General features: G+C 49.7%; 1 protein-coding gene across 1 annotated transcript in view; it reads left to right on the plus strand.

Moving 5' to 3' along the window:
• LGR6 (leucine rich repeat containing G protein-coupled receptor 6) overlaps positions 1-16,779 on the plus strand; it is a 135,763-nt gene that overhangs the window by 101,003 nt on the left and 17,981 nt on the right. Inside the window, exons 8-12 of the mRNA XM_006159347.2 lie at positions 9,442-9,510; positions 12,394-12,465; positions 12,703-12,774; positions 14,513-14,581; positions 15,704-15,775. Of these exons, the coding sequence (XP_006159409.1) occupies positions 9,442-9,510; positions 12,394-12,465; positions 12,703-12,774; positions 14,513-14,581; positions 15,704-15,775 (354 nt within the window). The remainder of the gene's footprint in view (positions 1-9,441; positions 9,511-12,393; positions 12,466-12,702; positions 12,775-14,512; positions 14,582-15,703; positions 15,776-16,779) is intronic.

Below are 16,779 nucleotides of genomic sequence, written 5' to 3' on the forward strand. Positions count from 1 at the left end.
TGCGGGGGCAGGTTGGACGGTTACCTTCTACCTCCCTTCCATGTCTTGGCTTCTAGAATCCCAGGTGCTTCTTTGGGCAAAGCAGCAACCTCCATTTCAGAGATCAGTCACTTTCATTAAAGTCAGCTCTGCTGTTGCTTCAAGTATATTCTGAATTTCCTCTCTGGCAAGGAAGAGAGTGTAGGTGGAGGGAGAGGGTGTGTTTATGTCTCTCAATAGAAACTGATGACAATTTTACTAATTGCTGCATTTATTAATGGGTGGCCTGTTATGTAGGTTGTTTAGGAGGTTAAACAATACAATTAGTCATAAAGTTTTTGTGGGTTCCTGGCACACCAAGTCATCTGCCCCAAGCACATGGAGTCAAATTTAAGACAGAGGCTCTTTCTACAGAATAGGGAGAGTAATTATGAGGTAGAGTTATTTTGTTCCAGGCAGATAGGTATCTAGGGAGATAAAAGTGGTTCAGTTAACAGTCTATCAGAAATTTCTATGTTTTGCGTCTCACATTGGAGAATCTAGCAAGCTAGATTCTCCCGTATCTTTATCTGATCTGATCATAAACACAAACATTAGCCTTGAGAATAAAAACGTGAGTAGAAGCAAAATTAATGATGTTCATCTTCCTTAATTGCTGTGAAAAGTAGATAGACCAGCTTGTGTGCCAACTGTTGTGGTGTCTAATGAGTAGAAGTGTCTGTTCTAGTGCCTAATGTCTAGTGAAAGAAAGAGGCCAAGGGAATGGGCTTTATCTGAGCATCTACCCTGTGCTAGCTCTGGATTAGGTGAACAGAGCAGCCTTATGCAGTGGGTATCCCGGGTTACGGGTGAAGAAACAAGCTGAAGAAATTCAATGACTTGTTCAAGGTGGTCCTCCTGGTACTGGAAGACAAGCACCTTTTCTGCTCTAACATAGGCAATTCACAAAAAGACCTCCACCCTCCTTGCCTGCAAATCCTAATCTTTCAGCTTTGATGTGCCTACAAGTATCTAAAAAAAACTCCTCAGGAACCTACACCCCTCCCCCATTCATTCTCTTTCCCAGTCTCCCTTAAACTTTGTTCTTAGCCCTGCAATTTGGAGCCTAGCCAGGATCTGGTAGTATATAGAAAACATTTTAAAGAAGTATGGGTGGGTAGGTGGCATGGTGATTGAGACCTTGGATTCCCACATGGCTGATTGTGGTTCAAGTCCCAGACCTGGTGACTTGCTTTCTCACTTTCCCTTTTTTTCTCTTGCTGTCTCTCTCTGGACAAATGAAAAAATGATAATAACAAATAAAATGAAGTAAATAAATAATTCTTTAAAAAAAAAAAAAAGGAAATCTACAGACCTGAATTCGAATCCTGGCTCTAAGATTTGCCACAATTTACCTTCTCTCTCCCTCATCAATAAAAAGAAAGGGCTGGCCACGATGGCTGTAAAATCATGCCAGTTCTGTCCTCTGAATCCACAGAGATGCTCTAGAGAGCTCAGTAGTTGGCTGCTCCTGCACAGTCAGCTGGAACAGAGAGGACTGGGGATGTGGATCCTCCAGCAGCCCTGAGATTGGGCTGCCGTTTCAGCCTCTCTTAGGGATCGCGTGGGTTTGTCATTAGTTCTGATCGGATTTGGCTGGAAACGGCTGAGCAGATGATGGGCCGGTTAGCTGTAACAGCTGCAGCTTCCAGACCCAGCGCGGGTGAGAGCTGGGACTGGTTTCTCTTTAAGCTCAGTCCTTCCCCGTCTGCTTCCAGCTCCCAGGAGCAGCAGACAGAACAATTAACTCTTCCTGGGCTTCTGGCTGATTCGGGGCTATTAAAGATAATAGACTATAAAGCCATGGATGAGTTTTCCAGCTGAAGTTTAGGGCATCATAAACCACCCTGTGACGGAAGACTCAGGCTGAGCCCAGTGCCAGGAGAGGCCTTCCATGCAGTCGCCAAGTGTCTGCCTGTTAGCCCTAATCTCAGAGGGCCAAGATGCTGCCCCGCAGCCAGCTATGGAGGCCAAAGGAGCCCCCATCTCGAGATCTTGCACACTGGGCTCAAATACCATTACTGATGGTGACCATTCGCGCATGTGACCCTGTGCCCAGCTATGGGAGATCTCAAAGTGAGCCCACGTGCTTCCTGACTCCACAAGCTTCCTGTCTCATGAGAGACAAACACACGCAGATAGCCCCACTCTGGACACAGACTGCCCGGACTTCCATCCCGGCTTTTCCCTGACTAGCCATAGAGTGGTGATTACCTCTCTCTGTGCCTCCGTTCCTCATCTGCAGAGTGGAGGTCCTAGCAATACCATCTCCAAGGGCCGGCATGGGAATGAGACGAGTTAATGTATGTACATCACCTAGAACCATGACCATTACCTGGTGATTACTGTTATGACCAGTAATCATCACCACCTTCATTACCCTCTCCTGCTGTGTGTGCAGAGGGAGACAGCACCAGGAAAGTGCTGAGAGGGCGAGTGGTTCCTTCTGACTGCAGGGATGTGGTTGGATTCATGGAGAAAGGTATATTTGAGCCCGACTTCAAAGGATGACTAGGATTTCAACTAGGAGGATGTGGGGAAAGGGCCTTCCAGGCTGAGGGCATGGGTGGTACCAGTGGCTCCACAGGGTGCAATGATACATGGAGGGGTGAAACGGCTGATACCGCTGAAAGATTGGGTGAGGGCATCCAGTTCCATTAAGTAATTAAATTTTGTTTTGTAACTCTCTGTCCTAGAAGTCTTTGCAGATTTTTCAGTGAGAAAGTGATGGAGTCAGAATTGCCGTTTTTTTTTTTTTTTTAATATGTTTTTTGCCTTAGGGCACATGCACTTGCCAGGGAGAGAGACACAGAGACAGTGAGAGGGTAAATGAGAAATCACCCTCGGGAGGATGGCCAGATCCTTCTCCCCCATTCTCCTCCTGGGATCTTGGACATGCACGCATGCATGCCTGATGATTTTCAAGCCACCAGGTCCAGAACTCAAACACAGTCGGCCATGTGGAAATCCAACGACATAACCGCTACACCATCTGCTGGCCTACAGCATTGTCTTTTAAAAGGATCATTCTGGCAGACATGTGTGAACTCCAGACTCAAACTGCCAGGGTTCAAATCCCGTCTGTGACACTGAATTAGTACATTGAATTGCTGTAACAACTAGACCAAAATATGTAACAGTTCAAGGAGGGTATTTCTTCTTGGTAGGTGGCCCTCTGCCACATGGTGACTTAGGGACCTGGCTTCTTGGGATCTTGTCATCCCAGGACCTCATTGTTTTTGGCATCTAGTTGGTAGAAGGGGAGAGAGACCATGAAGGTGATGGGTTGGCTATTTACAAAATACAGGACTAGAAGTGTCATGTGCTACTTCTGCTCCCCTTCTTGGGTGAGAATCTAGTCAGATGGCCACACCTATTGCAAGGGAGGCTGGGAAATACACCCTAGCTCCATTCCTGGCTATTTTTCCTATTATGATCTGTGCTTCTAATATAACTGCTAGCTACATGTTACTATTGAGTACCTGAAGTATGGCTACCAAAATGAGAGCTGAATTTTTATTTTATTTACTTGAAATTAATTTAAATAGCCATGCACCGCTAGTGGTTTGGTACTAGACAGTAAAGCTATAGAGAAAGGAGAGGGTAGTTTGTTTTGTTTTGTTCTTTAGATTTTTTTTTTTTGCCAGTGTGGATGTCCATGCTTCAATCCCTTCTCCTCCATTCTCTTCTTAAGATTTTGGGCACGCACGCAGAGGCACCTGGTCTGTTTTTCAAGCCGTTGGGTCCAGGACTCAAGACTGTGTTGACCATGTGCAATTCAACACCTTTAACATTATGCCACCTGCTGGCCCGAGAGGTTAGATCTTGACTGACAACAGTCTCTACCACAGCAATGAATTAGTTGTATGTGATTAAGTGACTGATTTCATCTCTCTGTGTCTCAGTTTCCTCAACTGTAGAAGGGGTATTATAATAGTATCTACCTCCAAAGGCTGTCATGAGGATTGAGAGCTTATTCAGGCAAAGCACTTAGTGACTGGCACAGACAGCGTTCAGTCAACACTATCACAGATGGGTGGCCTGGAGGCAGGGACACCAGGTGAGAGAGAGCCCTTCTGCATCTCCTCCAAATAGTGCCCTTTGCTCCAACCAAGCTATTGGGTCGTCAGAAAAGCCATGATATATTTTTCTATGCAAAAATGTGTCATGACTCTTCCGAAGACCCAGCATGTCGCTTGCTCTTGTCTGAGAACTCCACAGCACCCACTTCCTCTAAATCATGCTCTCTCTGCTTGATCCACCCATTCCCTCCTGTTGAAATCCTGCCTTTGCCATCAAGACCTGATTCAAATGTCACATCTCCATGAAGCCCAACTGGGCATCCCAGTTGCATGTGATCACCACCGTCTGGGAAGGTCCTGGTCATGCCAAGGGTGTTCCAGTAGCCTTGGACAGTTGTCCAGGCAAAAGGGGTTCTTTACCCACCTTCCATCTCCTCCTTTGCCCAGCAGAATTCTTTATGTATTTTGGGAGACAACAAATGTTTGTTGCACTGAGCCAAAGTCATCATAGGCAGGGAGTTGCAGAGACACATTCCCTGGACAGTTAGAGCCAGAGATTATATCTAACAGCACCGAGTAAAGCAGGACTTTGGCAGTTATTCAGGTCATTGAATCTGTGTAGACATCCAAATGGGAAAATTCAGGCCACTTCATTGGCATGAAGTTTTTGAAAAAACAATTTTTTTGACATTTGCACAATCTTTATTCTCCCACATGTCTCTGCAAAAAATAGCCTTCTGGTTCACATGCCTTTTACCATGTGTCTGTTCCCACTGTCTGTTAGGCCATTTCTGGCCAAATTCCTGACCAGAAACTGCCAGGAGAGGCTTGAACCACTCAATTTGGCTGCCTGGATGTGGGATCAATGAACTGTGAAGGACTCAGAGATAGCAAAGACACATGGAACCTGTCCCATGGTCTGGTCTGTGTGGCTCTAGGCAAGCCTAACAGTACTGCTTGGGAATATTTTGTGCCTTTTTTTTACAGTAACCTCATAATCTTAAGGACGTTTCCTTAAATACTTTAGATTCTCATAAGAGTCCATTAATATTTCTCATTAATCAATTTATTTAGACATTCCCATTTATCTATTCATTATTCATCATTGAGCTCCTGCTCTGTGCCAGGTATTATTTCAATGTTTAGAAATCAAAACAGATGGGGCCAACCCATGGCCTGGTGGTCAATGGAGCTTGATCCCACATGGCCAACCCCACAGTTTGAGTCCTGGATCCTGCAGCTTGGAAAACATGGGAGGCATATACATGTCCAAAATCCCCAAAGGAGGGAGAAATGGAGCAGAAGGGATTGCAGCATGACCATGTTCCATTGGGGAGTGCTTTCTTCCTCCTCCTCCTTCTCTGTGTCTCACTGCCCTGCCCTCTAGCAAATAAAAAAAAAAAAAAAAAAAAAAAAACAAGATAAAAAAACAGACAAATTTCCTATTTTTAAGGCGCTTTCATTCTAGCTGGGTGGAAGGAAAATAAGCTAATATATGTCCTGTGGCAGAAAGGTCTTTGAAGAAAAAATAAGCAGGGTGTCTTAGTATCTATTGCTACTAAACAAACCACTCCAAAATTTAGTGGCTTAAAACAACACTTTTTATTATTTCTCATGAGTTTGCACCTTGGCTGGGCTCTTCTGGATGGTTCTTCTGCTGGAACCCTCTCCTGGACTCACTCAGGAGGTTACCGCCTGGAGACTCAGTGAGGGCTCGTGGTCTCAGCTGCCTCGTTCACGAATCTAGGGCCTTGGTGCTAGAACAATGACTCTCATTGTTCAAGAGCCTGGCATGGGCTTCCTGGATATGGTCAGGGGAATATTCCCAGAGTGCAAAGGCAGGGTCTGCAAGGTCTCTTGTGACTTTGGACCAGGTCAAACTGCACCACTTCTGCCTCATCCTATTGGTCAATGCTTGTTTCAAGGCCTGGCCAGTCTCTAGTAGATGCTACTTCTCGGTAGGAAAAGCTGCAAAGGATTTGTGACCATTTTAAATCTACCATACAGGGTAAGGGAATAGCAAAAGATAGGATGTACTATTTTAAGAGGTTTTTGCCTTAATACATGTGTACTCACCAGAGAGAAAGCGAAACAGAGGCAGTGATAGGAACGGCCATGGATGCAATCCCTTCTCCATTCTTCCCCGGGATCTTGGGCACACATGTATATGCACCCTGTCTGATTTTCAAACCACTGGGTCCTGGACTCAAACCGCAGTTAGTCATATGGGAGTCCAGCGACATAACCACTTAGCCATCTGCTAGCCCTGAATGTGCTATAGAGAGATCAGAGAAGGCCTCTCAGATGAGGTGTCATTTGGGCAGAGACCTGAATGAAAAGAGAGAAGTGAGCCCTACAAATATCTGGGGGAGAGACCAGCAGTTAGCGTAATGGCTATGTCACTGGACTCCCATGTAGTCAACCGTGGTTCGTGTCCCGGACCCAGTGGCTTAAAACTCACGCCAGGCGCATGTGCATGCATGCCCAAGATCCCGAGAGGAGAATAGAGGAGAAGGGATAGCGGCATGGTCATCCCCCCTGGGGGGTGATTTCTCGCTTTCTGTCTCTCTGTCTCTCTCTGTCTGTCTGGCGAGCGCATGCGCCCTATTGCAAAAAACCTCTCCAAAAAAAAAAAAAAAATCTGAGGGATGGATTGGCCCAGCGGTTAAGTGCTGTGCAGAGAAAGCTAGATCCCGCACGGCTGACCAGGGTTCAAATTCCAGCCCATGCCAATTGAAAAACATGCCAGGTATGTGTGTGTGCCCAGGATCCTGACAGGATGGAGAAACGGAGGAAGAAGGATTGCAATATGACCAGGCCCTCCTGTGGGTCGCCCCCCATCTCCCTCTCTCTTTTTCTTTCTCTCATACACATGCACACATACCTTCTAGCATTAGAAAGAAAAATCTAGGGGAAGAGTGTTCTGGCAGGCAGGTGGAATCACAAGCAAAGTCTCTGAGGCCAGAGGAAGGCGATTGTTTGCATCTGAGATGATAATACAGTATTAAAACTTTTTGAGGAAGATTATTTCTAGTTCTCCTTGGGCAACAATAGAGAATTCCTGCATGAGCTGAGCTAAATTTTTTTTGAGAGGTTTTTGCTATAGAGTGTATGCGCTCGCCAGAAAGACAGAGAGAGAGAGAGAGAGACAGAAAGCGAGAAATCACCCCCCAGGGGGATGGCCACACCACAATCCCTTCTCCTCTCGGGATTTTGGGCATGCACACACATGCACCTGGCGTGAGTTTTAGCCACCAGGTCAGGGACTCAAACTGTAGTCGACCACGTGAGAGTCCAGCGACATAGCCATTACGCCAACTGCTGGTCCCATGAGCTGAGCTAAATTAAAAGAGGGACAGCTGATGGGGAAACACTGAGATGTAGGGGTGAATTGTTTATGCAACTTAAGACCAGGAAGAGGTCATCTATAGTCTCTGGTAGAATTCCAGGAACTCCTCAGTTTGAAAATTTCCCCGTTTCCAAATCCAACACTTCTAGTTTTGGTCACAGTGCTTCGCACACATCCTGGTCTAGGCTGGACCGCGTCCCTGCCCTCACACAGCCTATGGGAGCACCCTGAGCAAATCAAGGTTTAATTGACGAGAGCAAAGGTGTCTGACTTCTAAAGAACGGAGCAGAGCAATTATCTAAGATTGCCAGGGCAGCCTGAGGGTAATCAGGCAATTAGTGTGTGTGTGTGAGTGTGTGTGTGTGTGTGTGTGTGTGTAGGGGTGACAATTATCAGGCTCATTGGCTACCAGACACTTGTCACCACTCCTATGGTCCTTGGGCTGGGTTCCTGGCTCTACCTGTGCACTATTAAGGTAATGACCCTGTCACACAGAGGAGCCTATTATTATCTCTGTGTTAACACGGTATTTATCGACCAAACCCTGCCAAGTCACTCTGTAATTAAAAGGCCTCCACGTGGTGCCCCTGCCCTGGCATTGGACAGCCATGAAAGTTTTAAAAGGTGGAGAAGATGGTCTGGGGTCATTCTGGGAGGCTCAAGAGACACTGTCACTGAATCCTAACCAATCCCCATCGCCAAGACCTGGGACTGTGCACCCCAGCAACAGGATTTAGAGGCCTTGACACATGGGGCTATCTCACTGGCTATTGAGTGAAACGCGAGCCAGCTTCCAGAGGGTGAAAGTGGGATTTCTTCGGGAACCTCTGAAAGCGGTGGGAGTGAAAGAGGCCCTCCCAGCATGTGGAGCAGAACTTGCTGGAAGTCCTCTCAAGAGCGTGCCCGCCCTGCTTTCCAGTCTCCCTGGCTGTCTCCTTCAAACTCCAACAACCCTTCTTCGTGGCAGCCCTCTCCTGCCTCTGGGGGGCTCTTCTCCACTTGTCACAAGCGGTTCTAGATCGCCTTTGCCCTCACGTCACCATAAAAGGCACAAACGCAGAAATCTCCAGAAAGAGTTGAAGGGGCCACGCTGGGACCACTTACAGGTCACCGTTTCACCCCTGTTGCCTAAAGAATGCTGTTGTGAGCATCCCATACAAGGGACCTTCCAAAGTCCGTAGAAAATGGTGCAAATTTTGGGGGGGGTGCAAAAAATTTGGAAATTCATGCACTGTTTTTTTTTATGATATGCATTTTCCATAAATTTCTTGACGGTCCTTTGTACAAATATCTTCACACACAGTTATAGATTTTTCTGTGAGATAAATTCCCGAGTTTGGGATAGAAACTTTCATTTGAAAAGGTATTGTCATAATAGCTGCTAGAAGGCTGTTCACATTTAAATTCCCACTAATAGTTCATCAGAATAAATGTTTTCCTACCTGCTGGCCAACTTGGGTTACTACACCTTTTAAAAATGACCTTCATGGTATTCTGATTATACATGTAATATATGTTCATCGGATAAAAATTGTAAAATGCAGAAGAGAGTAAGGGAAAATAAAGATAAGTTGTCATGTCACCAGCCAAATAAGAAGTAACAGCCTGTTTTTATAGAAAATGACAGCAGAGCCACAGATAGCTGAGAGAGTCACCTGAGGAACCTTGCAGAGTCCTCAGTGCAGGTGACAAGGTGTTCAAGATCACCTTTCTCTCTCCCCTGCCACCCGCCACGTCTCCAGAGGTACCTTCTTCAGCTGGTGGGGACTATCCCTGGGGGTGGGAGCAGTTCCTCATATTTACACATCTGAAGTGTGCCCCCACCCTCTTGCCACACCAAAGCAGTTCTGCTTCCAGAAGGCTCCATGCCAGGGCACCTGTGGGATAGAAATGGAGTACAAACACTCGAACTGTGTCTCCAGACATTGGCAGCTGGACCCAACAGATTGGAACCTATCCCTCTGGCCCAGCCCACAGCTGGTTCGATTCCTCAGGGACCAGGTGTGCCAGGTTCAGCCTCTGCTCTGATGACCGCTCTGCTTTCCATTCCAGAGACCTGAACTATAATGAGCTGCAGGAGTTCCCCATGGCCATCCGGACCCTGGGCAGACTGCAGGAACTGTAAGATCCTCTGCTGATTTCTGTGGGGTCCACTTCCCCAAGGGCAGGGTGGAAGCAGCCTCTCTCGCCTCCTTGCCTCCTCACCTCCGTGTCCTTGTAACGCTGCAGCTGCCACCCTGCCCCACCTCCAGTGCAGCCCCACACCATGGCCCATTAGCTTGGCTCAGAGCATTCCTGGGGGTTCTCATCAGCAGTCGAGTCCTGGCGGGCACATGGAGCCAACCTCCCACATGAACTTGGTGCCCGCTGTCCTGCCTTGTTGGGATGTGTCCAGAGGGGGGTGAGGAGGAGAACTGAGGGGCTGGTGTATGGCCACTCCTCAGCACTTTGGCCCCAGGGGTCTGACAGGTTGTTCTCTGGCTCCCCGTGACCACCATTGAGCCTCTATTTTAATACTCACTGAGCACCCGCGGAACCCTGCACTGTGCTTCGGCGCTGAACACAAGCAAGGAAGATAGACATGGGCCTTCTCAGAACTCCTTGGGCTCACCGAAAGTAGCAGACGTAAACAGGGAGTAGGACAAAGCGGTGAGGAGTTCCGCTCCTCAACTGTGTTGCATTACTGAAAGGATCGTGGGAGCTCAGAGTAACAGAGAGAGATCACTGCAGACTGAGAGCTACTTTAAGGGATGCTTGAGCTTGTGGTGGCAGTGACAGGGACAGGAGAAGCAGTTCAGACTGAAGAGCTCATAGGTAAGACCAAGAGAGGAAGCTGAGCTGCAGAGGGGTGACCTGGGGGGGTTGGGGGCAGCCTTGCTGGAGGGCAGGCTCCAGGGAAACCAAAGAGCCCTTTTGGAGAGCTAGAGTTGGGCCAGGGTAAGGGGCCCCAAGGGCCACGCAGACAGCCCCACGCTTTCAGGTAGCACGGCCTCTCTGTAGCTCGAACTGTCACTAAGACCAGCAGACCAGCCCCATGCTGCCTCCCTCGGCTCATCTGGGTTTGAGGATGTGAAGACCTGTGCAGGGATGGGACAAGGAACAGCCAAACCAGCCAGAGGAAAGGTCTGAACAAGAACGTTCTGAGAGTCTTCCATTGCCCATGAGCCTCCATGGTCTGATTTGCTCTAGGCTGGGACAGAAGAGAGGGATGAGATTTGATTAATCAAGAGGACATGGAGGGAACAGGAATAATGAAGCTTTAGGGAAGAGAGAACAGAGACCTAAGTTAGCAGGGGAAGGAAGATACATGGGTCAGGTGTGTGTGTGTGTGTGTGTGTGTGTGTGTGTGTACGCATGCATTACCTCTTACCTATCTACCTATCACCTTTCTATCATCTATATATTCTCTGCATGTCTATCATGCTCTATCACCTACCTGTCTTCTAGCTATCATTTATATCTATCTAGTCATCTAACATCTATCTATCTATCATCTGTCTGTCTATCAAGAGAAAACTGCTTGAGGATAGGGTCTCTGTCTTACAAACTTCCAAATCCCACAGAGCTTGACCCAGCACCAGACATGAGCTAGTCACCTAAGGAAACTTCCAGAATCCCAAGGAGGTGTTCAAAACAATGCGAGGCCATGGGAACCAGCAGTTAGCGTAATGGCTGTGTCGCTGGACTCCCACGTGGTCGACCGCGGTTTGTGTCCTGGACCCAGTGGCTTAGAACTCACACCAGGCGCGTGTGCGTGTGTGCCCAAGATCCCGAGAGGAGAATGGAGGAGAAGGGATTGCAGCGTGACCATCCCCACTGGGGGGTGATTTCTCGCTTTCTGTCTCTATGTCTCTCTCTGTCTGTCTGGCAAGCGCATGCACCCTATAGCAAAAAAATTCTCAAAAACAAACAAAAACAAAAAAACAATGCGAGATCCATCCTCCATGGCATAGCCAATAGCATGCTGGCTGCGGAGCTGGAAGCCACGTGCCAACAGAGATTCAGGCTCCTGGCCCAGCTAGCCTGCAAATACGCTGCACACACACACATGTGCCCAGGGTACTGGGGGGCTAGAGGGCTGCAAGGAGGGGATTGCAGAGTGACAGCGCTCTGTGAGGTGCCTCTCTCTCTCTCTCTCTAACATGAATAAGAAATGTATATCACTAGTTAGAGTATGAAGGCCTTGGCCAGGTGTATTGGCTGGAGGTGTCTGAGGGTATGCCTGTGCATGAGGGAGGATGAAGGTGGAAGAACTGTTAGGAGAACAGGAAGGACAGAGAGGGGAGCCCAGGCGAAAGTAATGCCAGAGAAGCCCCAAACTTGCCACGAGGTGGAGGATAGCTGAAAGAGGCCTGCTTGGCACGGGCTATGTACTTTCCAGTCCAACATGCTATTCATTTTGAAATGCTTTTCCCAGCTAGCAGATGCATAACTCCGGGCTTCCAGACCTCCACGCTCCACTGTTCCTCATCCCCCCTACTGCCACCCAGTCATCCACTCTCTGCTTCTGCACTTTGTCCCTCCTCCTGCTCCCGATGTGCCTATGTTTCTTCACTCCAGGGACCCGAGGTCAAGCAAGACTCCATTTGAGAAACATCCTTCACTCTGGAACGCCTTGGAAGCTCTGTTCTTTGTTTTTGTTTATGTTGTTTTTATTTTTTCTGCATCCTACACACACTTGGCGTCCTCTGTGGGGAACCCCCAGGGCTCCTGCTGCAATGAATAAAAAGAGGATTGCCCACTTGGGACCTGAACTCAAGCCTGGGCTCTCAGCTGCTCCTGCAGGCTTACCGAGGCCTATGCCTGGGCCTATAGCCCTCTCTCCTTTCACACTTGGTAGGAAAACGGCGTGTGCTTGAACAGAGAGGAAAAAACGCAGGCAGGATTTGAACCTGGACTCTCCTGGTAGAGCTCCCTTTGGTCTTCTGGCCTGTGTAGTTGGCTCTCTGACACACTCTGGATTCCTGTCTCTCTCTCCAAGTCCTCCTGGCTGTTTTCTTCCAGGGGGTTCCATAACAACAACATCAAGGCAATCCCAGAAAAGGCCTTCATGGGGAACCCTCTGCTGCAGACAATGTGAGTCCTACTTTTCTGGTCTCCGGGTGCTGAGCAGCGTTTGGGGAGGAGGGTAGAGGTTGGGGAGGCAGAAGAGACATTTCTAGAAAGCACTGGGGAGGCAGGAGCTAGGGAGGAGACGTCTGCCTGTGTGCTCTCGGCTGGGTCTCCACTGGAGGGAAGAAAGTAGAGGTTAGCTTCTGTCCCAGCTGAGAAGGCCAGAAACCGGAATTCGGTGTTTGGGTCTTTGTCTTCCAGACACTTTTATGATAACCCAATCCAGTTCGTGGGAAGGTCAGCGTTCCAGGACCTGCCGAAACTGCACACACTGTAAGCTGGCACCTGGAGGCTGTCGTGGCCTGGACTGCTCCTCTTCCTCACTCCTTGCTCTCTCCTGCCTTCTGCCTGCTCTCCCAGGTGGCGCCACCCCACAGGAAGGTGTGGTCTGCGGGGCTGCAGCCCTGAGCGGTCCTTTGCTCAGACCCATTCCCAGGTCTGCCTGGACTTCATGGCCTGCCTCTCCCCACAACTCATGGCTTCTTCCAGATCTCAAATGGATGAAGAAGGTCCTTGTCCGTAGTCAGGGGGGGTTATCCAGTCTCTTTGGTTTTATCCTATTCGTGGTAGCTGCTCCAGAAGTAATTGCGGAAGACTGGGGAGAAACTCCGAGACCCATGTGTGCGCCAAGCTGGTTTTGCAGTGGCATCGGAGCATGGAGCCTTTGTCCGGTGCTGGGCCATCTGGATCAGCCCGAAGGCACTCCTCTGTCTCCTCTCGCCTATTCGCTTATCATTTATTTATTTATTTATTCATTCATTCATTATTTATTTATTTATTCTTAGAGACTTTTGCTGCAGGGCATGTCTCTCACTGGAGAGACAGAAAACGAGAAATGACCCCCTTAAGGGGAATGACCACTCCACCATCCCTTCTCCTCCATTCTCTTCTCAGAATTTTGGGCACATACACACACATGCCCAGCATGAGTTTCAAATTGCTGGGTCTGGGACTCAAACTGCGGTTAACCACATGGGAATCCAGCACCTTAACCACTATGCCACCTGCTGGGCCCCGCTTTTATTTATTTTTAGTTGCCACAGGCACATACTGGGAAAGTACCCCCAGTGGGGCACGGTCATGCTGCAATCCTTCGCTTCCACTTCTCCACCCTGTCGGAACTTCGGGCATGCATGCACAGGTACCTGGCATGTTTTCAAGCCAGAGGAGGCTGGGATTCAAACTGTGGTGGGCCATGTGAGCCCCAGCTCCTGTAACCATTAGGCCATTGGACCGACCTTCTTGCATTCTTTTAAATCCCAGCCCAAGTCCCACTTCAGAAAAGCTCCACAGCTTGCCCTCAGCTCTCTGAGGTAGTTCTCTGGGTGCCCAGGATGGGAAGGAGCACCATGAAAACCCTTCTCCTTTCCTTTCCACACCTTCCAAGCGTGTGCTCCGCTCGCTCGTTCCTCACAGCACCTCGTCTTCTCCTCACCTGTGAGGTGCATTAGGACGGGTCCCTGTTGCAGATGGAACCTGAGGTTCTTGCCCTTGCTGTCCTCTTGTGGGAGGTCCTGTGTGCATCCGTGTCCTCACTATGACGGGGAATGTGGGAAGGGAAAACCACTGGTCTAAAGCAGTTTCAGAGGCCCTAGTAAAGCTCTAGCAGATGGCAATTTCAGGAGGGCCCTTTCTCAGGCTCTTATAAGCAAACCCCAGCAGCCGAGGACTTTTTCAGACTTACCCATGCTGTTGCCTTTTAAAGAGGCATTCCCATGTTCCTCGCCTGTGTGTTCTGGGTTCTGTTTGATGTTTGCCAGCTGAAGCCTGAGTGCTGAGGTTACCCAGTTCTGTCTGGATGCGGGTGGGTTCAATTAATTTCAGAAAATGGCAGGCTGGATTCTACTGAGCATTGCTTGACCCCCACAGCACCTGCATGGCATATTTGAGAGAGGCTGGAGGTAAGGATGACCCAAAAGGTGATGTCCCTGAGTGGAGAAGTCTGAGGACTTAGCCTAGAGGTTGAGGTGCTCTAACCCTGCCCCTCAGAGCTTGCTGTCTGTGTTTGCAGATCCCTCAATGGTGCCACGGACATCCGGGAGTTCCCAGATCTCAAGGGCACCACCAGCCTGGAGATCCTGTGAGTGGATTCTCTCTTCCTCCACCTGATCCCTTGCCAAGTATCCCCCCAGGAGCTCTTCTGCCTCCCTTCCCCTCGAAGACTGGCCAGGGTCCTTGCCTTCCCCTCATCTGTCCTGCCTCTTCTGCCGGCTCAGCTCCAACCTACGCCCGTGCCCCCACCGAGCCCAGGGCCACCTTCTGACATGGCCTTGCCTGCAGGAGCAGCAGGTGAAGAGGCTGGTCTCCCTCTTTACCAGGCTGGGATTTCTCAGGCAGGAACCAGCCATGGGTGGTCTGAGGACCCACGATGGAATGGAGGACTGTGAAAACCCATCTCCTTTGCCTTTCTGAAGCTTGAACCCAGCAGGGCCTGTCTGGCGTTTTCTATGATGAAAGCTTGTAGAGTGAGGAAGGGGTGTCAGAGCCAGTTAGGCCCTGGACATGTGCGCATCCCCACAGAAAGCAATCAAACAAACCCCCAGAGACTGTCCTGCCCCATGTCCCGCGGCTTATTCACAGCATTGCGGGACTGGAACGTTCCTCTGTGTCGCTATTGTCTCTCCCTAGATAGGCTGGCATGTGGGACATTTCCCACGAGGGAAGTAGTAGTTCCCACATATGACCTTGGCCTCAGCCTTTCCTGGGACGCCCTGTCCCTCAGCCAAGTCTGCTCTCTGACCTGCCCCCACCACCCTCTCCACCCTCCGCGTGGTTCCCACGGCTCACCAGGGCTTTGTTCTATCCGTTCCCTGCTATGGTTTTCCCTCCTATCCAAGGGCCTTAGAGCAGAGAAGGTTGCAGTCCCTGTCCTCAGTGCCAGAGTGCTGGGGACCCTTATGAGACCTGGGATGTGGGGCAGGGCTGAACCTGCAGAGACCGGCTGCCAAGCAGAGCCCCCGGGCTTGGCCCTCCTGCTCCATTCTCTACTCCTCGCTCCTCCAGGCCCAGAGAGCTCAGTGCCCAGATGCCAGGGCCCACCCCTTTCTGTGCCTGCAGCCCTACCCATGCTCCGTCTCTCACCACTGCTCTCCTTTGTCAGCTCTGTCCTCCCACAACAGTATCAGGTCCAGAGCTGGAGATGGGTGGCTGGGAATGGCAGGGCCCTGGCCTGGTGCCAGCTCTGTCTCTGTTCTCCCTGCAGGACCCTGACCCGCGCAGGCATCCGGCTGCTCCCACCAGGGATGTGCCAACAGCTGCCCAGGCTCCGAGTCCTGTGAGTGGCTCACAAGCATTCTACAGCCTTGGCTCCGTGCCCTGCCCCACGTCCTAGCAAAGGCCGCTCCTGCTCCTGTTCTACTTGGTCACAATAATTTGCTGAACAGCGGGGCGGTTTAGGCTCCTGTGAGAACATGCATGGGCTCTTTTGTTCAGGATAAAAAGACAATGGTCTTGGGAGTCAGACCTGGGTTTCAGGTCCAGCTCTGCCACTAACTAGCTGTATTATTATTATCTTTTTAATTTCCAGAGGATATGTGAGTGCACCAGAGAGAGACAGAGAGTGGCCGAGGGAAAAAGAATAACCTCCCACCCCCATGGGCCATGGTCATAGTGCAATCCCTTCTCCTCCATTTCTTCATCCTGTTAAGATTTGGGGCACACATGCACATGCCCCTGGTGTGTTTTTCAAGCTGCCAGGGCTAAAACTCAAACCACAGTTGGCCTTGTAGGATCTGGCTCTATTAACCACCAGGCTATGGGGCCAGCCCTACCCAGCTGTATTAATCTAGATTTACTCTTTAACATCTCTGAGCTCCAATTTCCTTATCTATAAGGAGGTGCTCAATAATTGGAATTGTTATTCTAATCTATATAAGAGAATGAACCCCTCCTGGAACCACAGAGGTACTTAAGTGGCCCATGAAGTCAAAGGGAGTTCTCCTCTCTCCCTTGACTCTAACTTGAACCTGAGGCTCCTAACCAGGCACCATATCCTACAGCTCAAGAAAGGTAGACTGACCCATGGTTTCAGGAAGAGAGTCAGTTCGGCATCCAGGAATGTAGACCTCAGGCCCAGCCTTGCTTCTGCCTGGCAGTGCATCCCTAGGTGGCCCTATCCCCTCTCTGAGCCTCAGGTTCCTCATGTGTGATGTGAAGGGGTAAGCCAGAGGGTCCCTCGGGGCGTCAGCTCTGACTTCCCTGCCAAGTCTGTGCAGGGTGGCTAGAGATGCCATTGACTTGGTTGACCTTGCCCAGCTGGCTCAGACAAGCCGATATGTG

The sequence above is a fragment of the Tupaia chinensis genome, unplaced genomic scaffold (assembly GCF_000334495.1).
Source record: "Tupaia chinensis unplaced genomic scaffold, TupChi_1.0 Scaffold000627_1, whole genome shotgun sequence".
NCBI classification, from domain to species: domain Eukaryota; kingdom Metazoa; phylum Chordata; class Mammalia; order Scandentia; family Tupaiidae; genus Tupaia; species Tupaia belangeri.